The sequence below is a fragment of the Buteo buteo genome, chromosome 25 (genome assembly GCF_964188355.1).
Source record: "Buteo buteo chromosome 25, bButBut1.hap1.1, whole genome shotgun sequence".
In the NCBI taxonomy this organism is placed as follows: domain Eukaryota; kingdom Metazoa; phylum Chordata; class Aves; order Accipitriformes; family Accipitridae; genus Buteo; species Buteo buteo.
In genome coordinates, this window is record NC_134195.1 from 13,515,317 (window position 1) to 13,530,599 (window position 15,283).

At 41.3% G+C, this 15,283-nt stretch overlaps 1 protein-coding gene across 2 annotated transcripts in view; it reads right to left on the reverse strand.

Moving 5' to 3' along the window:
- Positions 1-15,283, reverse strand: part of DHRSX (dehydrogenase/reductase X-linked) — a 170,059-nt gene that overhangs the window by 103,114 nt on the left and 51,662 nt on the right. Inside the window, exon 3 of one of the 2 annotated variants that reach the window (XM_075057673.1) lies at positions 15,185-15,253. The exons of the other annotated variant lie outside the window; for it this stretch is intronic. Within the exon in view, the coding sequence (XP_074913774.1) occupies positions 15,185-15,253 (69 nt within the window). The remainder of the gene's footprint in view (positions 1-15,184; positions 15,254-15,283) is intronic. 2 annotated transcript variants of the gene reach the window in all.

The following is a 15,283-nucleotide window of genomic DNA, read 5'->3' on the forward strand; positions in this document are numbered from 1 at the left end:
GGATATAGTATGAAGCAACTAAGATCTTTGACTTGTCTGTAACTACCATGCATAAAAGATAATAGCAGTTACAGAGACTATTTTTGGCTTGAATTCATCCTTAATACAGAATAGCCTCGTTCAGACTCATTGCACTGGAAATGCAAGATACAGATTCCAGCTCTTTGTCAGGCAACGTACAGACAAAAGGTGACAGAATTCAGCTAACGGCCAACCTTTACAGGCTCCTCTCGCTGCAAATTGGAGCCCAGTGTTACGCAGTGTTTTCTAAGCAGACTCATTAGCATATATGAACTCCAGCACGTACAGAAATCACACCACTATTCAGCACTATACAGGCTAAATAAGGGTTTAGAAGCCTTCAAAAAATCCTTGCAATTAACTGTAAATTCATTGAAAACAAAAATATGACAAGGTATGCATTTTAAAATGTGTAGCTGAATTACAGTTCTTATTGACTGAAGAAATAGAGAAATATAGTTTGTGGATTTTTAGTAGTAAGTCCATACATGGATGGGAACAGAGCCTGCATGCACATGTATTGTGATTCCAATTTGAAGGGCCATGAGACTCAATGCCTCCCAGCACAAATTGATGGCCAACTGGGATCAAAATTCTGGCCTTCCTGGGCTACCTCTGAGTAATTGTCCAGGTGAATTGTTGGAACTGTCACTTCACTGATAAATCTGGGGCAAGCCTATAATTAAGGTAGTACACTGGAAGAAACAGAAATATATTGTACCATTTGAAATTATGAGGTAGAATCCCTGATTGCGTCAATGGAAAGTTTAGCATTGTTTTCAAGAGGAGATGGAATTACAGCCCCAAACCCCATTATTTAGAAGGCTATAATACTCTCCCCAAAAGGGTTAGAAATATTTAGATGCAATAATCAAGTAGCTTCGTGATTCATGTTTATTGAATGTAATCATACAAACTGTTAGGTGCAGAATCCTTGACATTTCTTCTCAGTCCTGTGTAAATACCAAGTTCTGCTCTGGCCATATTATTATATTTATCTTCCTTTAATGCTCACTTTTTAAGGACATGCTTTTGAGTTGCTCGGCCCCTAGCAGGGAGGGATACAGGTCATCTAAAAAAAAAATGTCAAGAAAGGAACTGTAACATTAAGGAATTTTTTTCATTCAGTCTTCCTAAAGCTCCAGTGTGGTTTCACAGGTTTCTACCTGCTTGCTGTTCACGTTCAGCATGAACATAAAACCACCAAAAGAACTTCCCGGATTTTAATAATGCTTGAGAACTGGGTCAATATATGCTGATAGAAGCACTTCAAATGCATACACCAGCACATGCCACGGAAGGGAGGGGGGAGAATCAACACGGCTTCAAAACTTCAGTGGTGGTGATCTGTAATGCCCTTCTGATTCTGCAAAATGCGTTGAGTGGTGTGAGCCTCCAGTCCCTGGGTAGCAGGGGAACCTCTGTGTCTCCGTGCCATGGTACAGAGCCACGACAGCCTTTGGAGGTCCTTCTGTCTTGAGCAAGGCTGTGCCCTCTCCTGCCAGTCCTCTGCTCTTTGAAGATGCTTCAGCCCTTCTGAGAGCTGGGAGACCCTCTACCTAAACTGAGGGCCTTTATCATCAGCTGTTAAGGTAGCCACCCAGCTGCACTTGGAGTGGGCGCTGCTGTCCATCAGCTCCATCAGCATTTCCTCGGCAGCTGGCAGAGTGCGGGTGCACGCTCTCACACCGCAATTCGTGCAGGGTGCTGCTCCTCCGAGCACAGCCAGCACACACGGGGCTCAGGGGCTTCAAAACACGAGGCCCTCCAGCCAAGCTGGCTTCCCGCTGCTGCTTTCTTGCAGCATTACTCAAGGGCTCTCCTTGCTACCCTAGAGGAGGGGACAATTCCTGACTGTATCAGTGCTGGTCCAGACGGATGGCAAGGGATAAGCAAAGACCTCTTGTATCAAAGGCAAAAGAGATCCACATTGCCAAAGAACTGGTTGGGGCCAGTGATGAAAAGACATAGATGGATAACTTGAGGTTAAGTTCATACCTTTAAATTGCTGTGTCTACCCACTGACACCTATTTCTGCCTTGCCTTTGGCAGTCAAACTCAGAATTTGCAGTTCTGAGATATAAAAAAAAGGAAGTCAGAAACAGCCAGAAACACACACAATTGGGAATTGAGAAGAGAGGTTTGGGGAAAGGACAGAGGGATGCTTCAGTAGGAATGGAGAAGCCAGGGAGACACTGGGACAAAGAGGGCAGGAGGACGAGCACAGGAAGAGAGAAAAACCCATCAGGACTTATTTCATCCTATTCAGAGAAAATTAGCTTAATGATTCAGTCATTCTTTTTCTGGTTTTCAGCTGAATAATAATGGAAGTTATCTTTTAGCCTTTTCCCAAGGCTAGCATGATACCTCTTCCTAGGACACAAACACCCACTGGACATAACACATCACTCTTACTTTGTGGTTTTTTTTTTTAATTTGACAGCTTTGAAACTAATTTAACAGAATAGTTGCCAGAGAAACTATATCATGCAATCCAGATCATCCATGTGTACTCTTCCAATCCTATATAAAATCAATGAAGGAGCTTGTTTTTCCTAGTTGGGCAGTAGGTTTATGTCTCCATCTCAGAAGCCAGCTAAAGAGAAACTAAATAAAACTTAGCATACTGGATGAAATGTGCAGAATAGCAAGCCACATTGTTCCTTTAAATAATGTCCAATGTTTCTGACTATGCAAGCACCATTAACCTGGGATCGTTTTTAAAATTGAAAATGAAAAGGCACAATAAAAGTACAGGCTGTTCCCACCGATACTGCTTGCTTACAGTATGCGAACCAGGGAATGCAAAGCAACTCTTATGAGAACACAAATACCATCTTAGAACATGAAACAGCAAGATGTGTGTTACAAAGCTATATTTTCCATTCTTTAAAAAAATAAAAAAGAGGGAGACAGACAGGGAAGGCGAAGGAGAGAAAGGGTAAGGAAGGGAGGGAAAGAAGGAGAGGAAAAGAGAAAGGGAGAAGAGGGAGACAGATGGAAATACAATGATGCCAGGAATGCTGAGCGCTTTGGAAGACCTTCGGAGAAGATGAGGAAAGTTAAGTACACAGAATGGAAAGGAAAATACGCAGTTTTCCTTGATGGAAGGGTAGGGGGAAATACCTAAGCTGAGGGCTAGAACAAAGCCAATACCCTCTTACATACTGCTTGGGGGATATAAACAAGACCGGAAGCAAAGCATCAGCCTCGAGTGCACTGTGCTAGCCCAGCTCCTCCCTTGTAAGCAGGCATGGCTGTGAAAGCCGTGTCACTGTTAACAGGGACGTGACTCTCTGAGAGTTTCTCTACTGTGTTAGTGCAATGAATGCAACTCCCAACAACGAAATCCTGAAATATGGAGTAACTCCATTTCTTTCCTCAGGGACTCATCTACTCAAAGTCTGCTTAGCATATACGGTAAACAACCAGCCAGCCCCTGTGCATTTTATTTTCTGGATATAATCTTAAACTCGTTCAAACTTATGTGGCTGTAACCTCTCTCCAGGTTCTTCTTTCTCTCTGTCTTCACATGCTTCTTCATCCTTTCTACTCCTTGTCTTGTTTTTCTCCTTAGTCTCCCTTTTCTCTCCCTCTTTAGTATCTCTCAGCTTTTTGGGCTTATAAACTTCCATGTTAGTATCTTAACTGTCTATTCTGGACTAACTTTAAAACTAAATTAAAAAAATATGGCCATTCAAAAAGAAAATGGAATATGGAAAGTGGTATCTATGTTTTTCCTCCCATCATTCTGTCCTCTCTTTGTTTTCCTTTTTTTTCCCCATTTTCTCTGTCCAATTCAGCTGCTCTTTGAACACGTATGCATATATTCCCTTTTATAGCATCTATTGCAGTGGGATGCTGATTTTTATTTAACTCAGAGAGTAAACTATATAGAAAAATGATTATCTGAAATTAATCTGCAAAACAAGGAAATAGTCATACAGTTTTAAAAATAAAGAGGATCACTAATAAATCTATTTTTCAAGAGAAAGAATAATTTATTGCCGGCAGTGTAAATTTATACAATCCCTCTGAGGCTGAATTCTCCTTATATCATCAGTTACATGTAATCTCACCTGTTGCTAAAAAGAAATTGAAGGAAAAACAGCACTAATTTTCATCCTGTCTGACTACCAGAAGATGGTGTGTTTTAAAAAGCCTCTCTGGGCGGTTTTGATGGCAGCTTGTGGAAAGGGTCCGTGAAGCCAGGCAGCAGGGCGAGCACTTCTCAGGCCCATCCTCTGCCAGGCTGCATGGGACAGACAGCAGGCAGGGACAGTCCCACAACCGCTCTCTTTCCTTTCAGCTCCAGCACACTCCTTACACAACTGTCTCCCGCACACCACCATGCTGCACTGGACCCAAACTCCCCATGGCATGTGCTTCTTACTGTGGGCTGAAGGAAATTAATTAAATTCCCCATCCTGGCCTCATTCTGTTGCCTTACAAATCCCTAAACTTGGGGCTGGTGATAGCACTCTTCTAGCTGAAGGGCAGGATTAGCCTTATTGCATACAGCTTCTGAAAATAACCCCCATGCAAATACTTCAGAAGCACAAAAGCATAGTTTTATTTCAAGATATTATCTTCAGAAAAGAAGGTAAAATTACATTTAAGAGACTAAGGATATAGGTGCTAGATTTTCACACAGCCTAAGAATGGTATTTCTGGACTATCCTCGTGAAGCTAACTTTGGCGCCAGCAATTTACATCACCTGATGAGTTCTTCTTCATCTAAACAGACAAATGACTAGGTAAGATCTCTACTGCAGACACCTACTAAGGCTGTGTACGCATGGCACAAGGCTGAGACCCCGGGCTCTGCCCCAGGCTGCCACCTGGACAGCCCGCCTGTGAGGAGGTAGAAAGCAGAGCTGAGAGCTTGGGGGGACAAAAGACCCCTCAGCTCAGCTCCAGCTGGCTCCCTAAAGCTGCTGTGGCTACGTTGTCCTGCCCGGCTCCATCCGCATATGCTGCCAGAATAGCCAGTGGGAGCCAGCAGAGTTACCGGATCCCTAACGCACCTTGGGGCACAAATTTCCACCCATAAATGCAAACGTGGGCCTAAATTCTCTACTCTTGGCTGCACTGAGATGAAGAAAAATTCCACACAGCTCTGCTCTGCCCCACGCAGCAAATGCAAGTTGCTACTCTCTGATGCCCATCCTCCAGCACCGTGCGGTGTATACTGTATGCTCTGCTCGCCCATGCCACTTGAGGAGGGGACAGGCAGAATTATACCCTCGGTGATGTCATTTTCATTACTTGAAACTCAAGATTTATTCAGACTTAATCTCTACATATACCAAGGTTGGTTAACACGAACGCACCAATTTGAATTTCAGATTTATACAAAAAGTCACTGTTTGGCAGTTAATTGGATAATATGTGAACACTGCCACAAATTGTTCTCTTTCGCAAATAAAGGCAAATACACTGTTTTAACCTGATGGGAGGACACACAGAAAAGGATGCTGCTTTCTGAATAGCATGTTTCCAGAGCTACGATTCAAGCAAATAAAAAAAAAAAAAAAAAAGAAAAATCTATACCCTGTTTGTAGGACTGGCTAAAAGGGCATCTGGAGAGGCAAACACAATGCAGTTATATATCACCAGTAGTTGTCAAGGTAACTACAGGATTATGATTCCAGACTAAAAAATCATTTCATGTATCTTCTAAGACAGCAGTCTTCAGCCAGCCATTTGAGATCATCTTAACTGGAGGAAGAGCCTGAGTAAGATTCTCAAGAGAACTACTCCCTACGTCAGCCTTGTAAGATGCGCACCAGTTCTACACCATATAAGCACATTTTTTGACATCTCTCTCTATTATCCACGGCCTACGGTTTCAAAGCATAAGGCTTTCATGCCACTGGAGATGTGCTTTGCTTTCTGCATTCAGAAACAAAGTCTTGAAGGAAATCCCATTTGAAGACTTCACTTAGCCTGAGACTGAACAATTAATTGTGCATCATTTCAAAGCAAGAAAAAAATACCAGATTGATGGAAAGTAGGATCAGACTCACATGAAAGAAGTGTTTTCTACAGGACATTTCCATTTTGTGGCAATTTTTAAACATAATCTTGTTTTAAACAAAATCTTTGCAAAATTGTCTTTAAAGAAAAAAGAAATTCCTTTACAGCATGCATTTGCAAATCAACACAAAGCACTGATAAGCAGCAGCTTATTAATTCAAGAAGATTTTAAGGTCTAGATTCTAAAACAAAGATTGTCTTTGATAGTGCAGTAGTCTGGAACATAAGAAACCCTGAATGGCTTGGGATGAGAAGCCTTTGATCTGGATTGACCTGAACACAAACTACCACATTTTGAGTTAATCCCTTCTACAGGCAGGGGCACTTTTCCTGCTTTATTTTGTAGACATGAATGCAAAAATGTTTCTTTCTCTCTTTTGCCAATGAACGCTCCCATCAAAACAGATACATCCCTAGGAAATATTCTGTCTTCATGAAAAATTGTTACAATTAGGGCCATGAGATTTTTGCATGGACTGACTTCCAAGTGTAAAAAACAAGATAGATGAAAGCCTGCAAAATTTTAGGTTGGAATATTAACTTTTCACAAACCTTCAGTTCAGAAGCCCCCAACTGCCATGACAAAGTTTTGAACAGGAGAAATTGCTTTTTTCCTTATACTATTTTTTCCTTTCCTCCCCTCCAATACATACACCTCCTTTTTTTTTCCCCTGATATGCCATCAAATTCCTAAAGAGAAAGAAGTACAGACACCGTACCATTTAAATGAGATCCATGTTCCAGGAAGTTTAGTAGCTGTAAATTATTCAAAAAAAGTGCAAGTGTGTGAGCATAAATGAGATTGGAGTAAAATGAGGGGAAACACAGAACAACAGCAAATCATGCCCAGAGCCATGGAGATCTCTCTCCCACCACAGGCCCACACATTTTCCATGCTAGGGAGGTAAAACACTGGCAAGGATTATTTTTCAACTAGGTCAAACTAAATGTTGGAAAGATGATTTGATTTATTTTGTCTCCTCAAGTCACATCAGCTGTGAAGAGCTACTGCTTCCAAGCAGCCTGAAGTCAACAGTAATCTTGGTAAGAGAAGACAGTGGCAGACATAATGTTAAGACTACATAAGGACTAAACCACAGCTGACCATTATCTTGGGGAAACTAATCAGGTGCTAGTAACAGTTCACATCACCTTGTCCAGAAACATTGCCTCGATATAAGAAGAGAAATCCAAATCCAGACACGATTATTAGACATCTAATGATTCTCATGTTAGATGTTTTGCTTAATTCAAGATTTTATCAGTATCCTTAGGAGTATTTATTTTTCTTCTTACAAGCAAGATTTTCTAGCACCAAGTACCAGAAAAGATGGTAAAAAATGCTCTGGCATTACATGTTTCATGCAAGCCTTTAAATAGGCCGAGAAGGGGGTTTCAAAGTGCACATGAGCACGCTAATTTCCATTCAGGTTATGAAAATGTGGCAGAGAAGTCATCCATCATGTAAACTTGAACACATTTTATTTGAAACTTAGATTTTAAAATTTAGGTCTTAAAATAAACTATATCAGTCTATGCCCTGCATAGAAAAAATAACAATAAAGGCAAGCTGCTCCACAGTCACAGGCAATATTTCCTGGCCTTTTCACACAGATTATTGCTCTCAGCATCACTGTTCCTGCACTCCTTCCCTCTGTTTCCACAGAACAAGTTTTTTACCTGCACAGATGTTTGGTGTTTTTTTAACACTGCTTCAAAGTTCTTCTCAAATACCCATTTCCTAAGACTCCATTATGGTCAAATTATTGCTGTTCTTACCACCATCTGTGCCCAAGAGTCTTATTATGGGCACTGTATGAACACTGCTCTTGAAGACCCTGCAGTCCAGGAACCTGTGCATGTTACAGTATTTGTAGTCAGGGCTGGACAAATGAAGCAGACAGGGTTTCCTATGGTTTTGGCTGCTAAAATTTCATAGATTCACAGAGTTACAGGGGGGCTGAGGCTGGAAAGCAGCTCTGGAGATTATCCAGTCCCAGCCCCTGCTCAAGCCGGGCCACCTGGAGCCAGCTGCCCAGAACCCGGTCTAGATGGCTTTTGAATATCTCCCAAGATGGAGACTCTACAAACTCTCTGGACAACCTGTGCCAATATCCAGCAGCCCTTATGCTAAAAAGAACAAGAGTTTTCCTATTTTTGAATGGGATTTCTTGCATTTCAGTTTGTGCCCAGTTGACGCTGGTCCTGTCACTGGGCACCACTGGGAAGTGCCTGGCTCATAACTCATTTAAGAACTGGGACTCCTATTCAGAGCTTAGATTCTTTGCCATTGAAAAACGTCCCTCGAAACACAAGTTAAGCATGGGCACACTAGTGTTGTCCCTGCAGAGGTGCAGAGGCTCCCCTCTGGCTGTGCTCCCTCTGGAGCCTCGCGATCCTGCTGCAAGGATGGAGCTGACAAGGGAAAACCAGCACTGCCCGCGCACTCAGCTAGACCACAGTCTGTTGGTTCACGTGCAGCTTACACCTGGAAGGTTACACGCACAGCCTGTAAGTGCTTCAAACATAGGCACCGCTTTTCCCATATTTAATTCAGGCCACAAGTTCTCCGTGCTCCTGGCAGCTGGATCCCTCGCGCAGAAGCCGATGGCATTTGTACAGAAAATATTCTACTTGTTGTAAGCAAATTAAGTTCTAAAGCCCTACATGCAACCCACAGAAGCTAGGACTATATAAAGTAGAACTTGGAAGAGAGATATGAAAGCATTCCAGAGAGAAAACAAATTGCCTTTTCCTTGGCTTTGTCTTTCAGTATTCGCTGGCAATTTTCTTGAGAACAGGCAAGGTCTGGAAATGCCTCATGCAACCCGCCTGCAACTACTGCTCAAGCTGGAAAAAATAATGGCATACTAAGGGAGGTGTCAAACCCAGGAGCACCTCTATCTGGCCACTGCTTGATATCAAGGCTCTACAGGTACATAAAAGAGGATCACAATCCTGTAAAAGGGTGAAATGGGAGATTTTGCAGGCCTTGCAGAGGCAATTTCATTTTGAAATTCCCCTTCTCTGGATTGCCTTCAGTAGGGCAGCACAATCAGCAAAATCCTAACCTCAGAGCTCTGGTCCCATTAGTCACACAAAGCTTCAGTGATTTACAGTTGGAAAATCATTTCAAGACATCTCAAAGGACTTTGTTATTCTGCCTACAGCTACACCTGTGCACTTCTTTGTCTCTAAGTTTCAATTAGAAATAATTTAAATAAGAGAAAATCATGTTTCCTAGTGGCAGAGCCTGTTAATGAAATATGTTTCACATTTCCAATGGAAATGGGAATTTAGGAAACTAACAGGCAGAGCTTGTGCCTGTAATATGAATATATTTTCTATTTGAAAGACTTTATCTCCATCTCACTAGCCAGATCTGCAGCTCATCTTTAGCTCCGTGAACCATATTCGTGTTGCTCTTAATGTCTGAATTGCCAGCCTGTTAACATGACAACTCAATTTCCAAAGTGTCTTAAGAAACAAAAAATAGGGGATTCTCTACTGGTTTAAATGTCTGTAAGCACTGAAGGGAAAAATCTTGTAACATGTTGCACTGAAAGTCAAAAGGAGAACAAAAAAGACATGAGCAAGCAGGCTTAATGAATTTAACCCTGGTTTTGCATCAAAGTATTACATAAAACAAACAGAAAAGCAGGACAATTGATTTGCAAACTATTCACATAAATGATTTTATCAGAGGGCTCTGGAGACACCTTTCTGTGGCTTAAAATCTTCCCTGCTTAATACAGAGCAAAAAGTCACCAACTTTACTGCGTAAGGGACATAAGTGCTGAGCACAAAGAATCTGTATTAGCCCCTGCCTTATTTTCTTGGACTCTAGAAAGGGGTCTTTTATATAAGACCCTGTGCTCGTCCCTTGAGCACATGGAGGATCCAGTCCTTACAGACTCAGATTAAGTTTAACCCATCCAATATTTATTCAGATTCAGATATTTTCATATGGCTTGAATATACTTGATATAACCTTAGATGAGGCTACAGAAAGAATAGAAATCTTAATGTTTAGGCACGGTTCTTATACCTGTCACCAAGTGACAAAACAGAAAAGCTCTGCAGTTCCACGCAGGATCCTGCAAAGTGGCATGCCGTCAGATTGAGACTTCTTTACTTCTCACTCCTATCACCACCCTGTCTTTCAAGATGTCTTCATGAGCCTGGCGTTCAGTTGTACAACTCTAACTGAGGGCAGTCCTTGACCTGCCAAAGCTAAGTACTGGAGATAATGCGCCAACATGAAAAAAAGAAACCTCGTAGAAGGAAACTGCACTGTTATTGCTAGAAAACTCTTTAAACCAATCCTACAGGTCTTTCAGCAGCAGCAGTAGTAGAGAAAGGATATGCCAATGGCAGGATGTGGTAGAAGGGACAAAGTAGCCACATCAGGTCTCACCACAAGCTCAGGATGTTACGTTTTTACACCTCAAAACTATGCCATGAAAAGCAAATCTGACACAAGCAAGCATAAACTCACACATGCTTATACACACTTACAGAAAATACATCTCAACCACAAATATTTTCTACTATTTTTCACCGGTTGGATGATCACTTCCGTAACAACATCTTTGACATACCATATCAAAGAAGAAGTCCTGGGTGGCATTTTTGCACATTTTAACAAGGCATTGGTCTTTGCTGAACTGGCTTACACAGCTCTGGCCCACCTGCTGGGAATACCACCCTTGACACTTGGGCAAAAACAAATCTAAAAGTTTGGGAATTTGGGAACTCTCAGCAGCTGACTTCCTCTAGACTGCAGGGAAAGCCAACAACAAACAGTCTGGTAGAGAGCAGAAAAAGGTGGACTTTTTTGTTAAAATTGGTGCCTGACATAGAGCAAGCGTCAGTGGAATAACCATCCATGAGTCATTCTGCAATTATGCTTGGTACCTATTGGCTAGATTACCCCTTCTTCTTTCGCGTAAACTCTTCGATCTCAGATCTCTAATAACAAGGAAAATCTCCTTGCTTGTTAGCAGGTTATACTCAAAAGGGAGCAAGTGACCTTGTAATCTCCTTATTCCCTGGCTGAGCCATATGTAGTACAAACATCCCAAGAGAAAGGTCTGGGAAAAAGCCAGGCTTGTTGAATGCACATGAACTGCAGTGTTTTTAAGGCGATATCATTCCTCCTACTGCTTGGCCCACGCTGTCTTGATGTGGGTCAGACTGTAAATGACACGATTTGGTTGCCACCATGCTAACCTCTACATTCCTCTGACTCCGAGGGAGAAAGTCTCTTTTTCCTTTCTCACCTGGCTTCAAATGGAAGTCTCATGAATGCTGTGGATTTAGTGTGTAGTTTTATAATTGTGGTTTTATTTGAATTGCCACAAAAATGTTGGGTGAGATTAAACACAGGCTTCTCCTTTTGAAGAGGTCTGTGCTTAATATGACTTTTACACCCTGTTTTCTCACTAACTTTTAATTTTTTTCTCCTTTGAGTCTAGTTGCAACTCCAGCTCCTACACTGCAGTTGTGAGAGCCTTTCCTTGGTACTGTGCTAAGTGATATTTATGCATAAACTTTTGCTAATTGCTGATTCCATTGGCATTCATGAACCTATGCTGGAATGAATGAAGCTTTCATTCATGTTTATATATTAGTTTCCAACATTTGTATGTTTGTAATCATTTGGCTAAAACCAGCTTTCATTTGCAGAGATGTAAACTGAGGGTAACTGAGTCAACAGATACACTCTATTATGTACATGGAAAGATTTTTTCTAGTATCATTGAGAGTCGAGTTAATCACAGAAACTTCCCCATTCCATAATTCAATGTAGTCTGTTCAGGACTGCTAACTATGGTTATGGCTACATTAACAAGTGGTTTGGATCAACAGAAGTCAATCTTTAGAGTTCATTTTTTGCTGGGGACCTGACATAGGTACTTCTACAGGTTGCTGGGACTTGGCTCAGATAAGCTCTAAGTTTGCTCATGTGCACTAATACTCTCTTACTGCTGCAGCTCACCTCCCAGGCTAGTTCTGTCCGAAGAGATCCAGGTCAGGACCTGCGGTGCCCTTCCTGATGAGAACCCGTGCTCAGCAAGCGGGAAACAGTTGAGTGTTGCCTGAAAAGCGCTCTCCTGATCTAACCAACAAACACACTAACACAGACACACCCTATGCGTAAATTACAGAGACTTATACAATTAGAATATCTCTGTGGCAATCCCTAGCCATCAACAATTTTCCCAGCCGTATAATTGCTACTATTAACAACACAAGTTCCCAATTTAACAAATGGAAGCAAGATAAATGCCCACATCGTTCTGGCTTCTCCCAGCTTTGTGATTCAGAGCATAGCAATCTGTTGCCCTTGGTCTTTTGGAAATAGTGCCTATGTGATAATTTTAATGACAATGCAGCACTTCTTCTGGTCTGTTCTGGATAACTGAGGGCTTTGATTGCTTTATCATGGAGGAGGTTCTGATGGTCAAGTGAATTGGGTCTATCATGCCCCAAGGACCTGTACCTTATTCTCTTCCAGTCAGCTGCCCATGTCCTTCCTCGCTCTTTACACTTAGCAGTTGGTAACTCAGCACAGAGACCGAAAACCGAGGAGGACATCTAAACAGTATGGAATCAGCAGTGAGTGGAACCAAGGAGGTTTCTGGTGTAGCACCATGGGAGAGGATGGGTGGTAGGAAGAGGTGATGTGATACATTGCTTAGATTTTCTGTGTCCTTTAGCATTGCTGCCTTGGAGGGGAACTGCTTTCCTCTCCAATACTCTCCCATCTTTTGGCATTTGCTCTGGTTTGAATGCCTCCAGCATGGGAAACCAGGCTTCCTGCCTCCCTGTATTCAGAAATTTTGTCAGTCCTTTCTTCATGTCTTGCTATGCTGCTGCAAAAAAGCATCATCTGTGTGCATAGCCTTTTTATTATTATTATCCTTTATCCTCCTCTCTACATGATTTGAGTCTCACTTGTCCCTGAACTAAGTATAGATTATGTCAAGTAAAACTATTTACCCTTAGATAGCAGACAGAGCCCCAGACAGACAGTGGGCCAAGACATAGAAGGATAATATTGTCTTAAAAACACTGCAATTACAAGCATTCAACAAGCCTGGCCTTTTCCCAGAGCTGTCTCTGGGGATGTTTGTGCTATGTATGGCTCAGCCAGGCAACAAGGAGATGACAAGGTCTCTTGTTCCCTTTTTCTGTCTAACCTGCTAACAAGCAAGGAGAGTTTCTTTGTTAGTCGAGATCTGAGATCTGGATAGGAAACTGATGGCACCTGCTCACATAGTTTGTTCATAGTAAAAGAAGGACAGCTATATTGTCCCAATCCTTTATCACACTGGCTGCCCAGTAATACTGGTTTGAATAGTTCTCTTTCAATAGTCCAATATTCCAGATGGGATCAGTTTCTGTAAACGGTTTTTTCATATGGGCCACAAAAAATGCTCAAATAAAACAGAGGAAAAAAGGTCAAGGTAAATGATAATGTTTTTATGGAGTGACTAAACAGATATTGAACGGTAGCTTTTGAAAAGGTGTAAAACCTTTTGAAAAGGTTCGCACAGCCTAGTCTTGGTCACAGTATCTGCACACACATCCCATTACAAAGCAAAGTGCAAATTCATTGATAAGCAGTAACACAGGCCTGCTGCTCAAACTCGCACAAGTCCTTTGTACAGGATAGTGCACGTGTAAATACAAATACCTCTCAATCAGTGAGAATTCTGAAAAGGCAATAATCTTCCAGTTTGTTTTTAGGACAAATCTACCAGGACCTGAGATTACTAAAGCCTCAGTCATTGTAATTATGATGAGGAACAACTTCAGTCAACTTTAGATATACTTTCAGCTTCCTCAGACTGCCAGCTGTATATTGACAAGGTTTATAATTGAAGGTTAGAGCTTACTTCATTCAGAAAACTCAAGAAAGACTGGGGTGCTAGAAAAGCCTGTGATCACACAGATATGAGAAAATAAGACAGACCCTGGTTTGTTCAGCTTCACGCAGGTCACATGATGTAATTAATTCCAAATGGTTTTGGTCTCCGTACAGAAACTTCCAGCAAAAGATTTAAACAATGTAATAATTACCTTTTTCCTTTCATGATCCTTCTGACTATGCCTTAATTTATGATGCTTTTAACTAGCATACATGTATCCTGAGGCTATGATGGGTGCACATTTATTTAAGTCAAAAGATAAATCTTAATGAAAGGTTTTTTTAACACAATAATTAATGTATTTTGATCATCATAACAGTAATTATTAGAGGCACAAAAACAGAATCAGATCTTAGAAGAAGCCATGAAGATCCTAAATAGGGTGGAGTAGCAGCACTGCCCTATTATTTTGCCAAGAGATGATACATCAAAGTGGCAGCAGTGAATCATCATACACTACTAGGAACTACACCCAGTGAATCCAAGAGATGGAAATATTAGATGCACTAACCTCCATCATAAATTGCAAATTATAGTCACACAGCAGATAGTGCGCAATGTGCCTTTTCTCATAGTTATCAAGCTATGCTCTCCTTATGCCTCCCCCAACAGGCTCACTCATCAGATTAAAAGAAAAAAACAGAACTGCAAAAACATAGGAATTTTGGCTTGATATGAAAGGTCCATCTATTTTTAAGAAAATGGTTTTATTTTGTGAAGGATTATAAGCTCTCAACATGTGTCAAATAACCCAGTTGAGCAGCCTTGTTCTTTTAGAAACCTCTTACCTGCCAAAACCCCCACTTTTTTTATGGGATTATACACACGATGGGATGCAAATCCAGAAATGAAAATGAGCACACCCACTCTTACCTGCTGTCATCCTCCTTTAGCAGAAATTACTAGTATTCTGATTTTCTGCCCATTGTGCCCATACACACACGCAGGCAGACCGTAACTTGCAGGCAGCCCTTTTGCAATGACATACAGTAAAGAAGTCAAACAAAACTGAAAACATTTTTTAAAAAATATCCTACTCATTTTATCTGTGTCAGATTTACTTTAGGAATTAGTTTCCCCAAACTAAAAAAATTTTAGCAATACACAAGGGCACTTCATATAAAAGAAGATGCCAGCAAAAAGAGAGGAATAAAGAGTTCCTTAAAGAGAAGGATATGGTATGGTACCTTTTCCAGTCAAAGTTTCTTCTTGTATTTTCCTCACTGCTTCTTGGCCCTCACTCTCACTGTTTCCAGCTGTTACAATACAGAAAATGGAAAATTAGC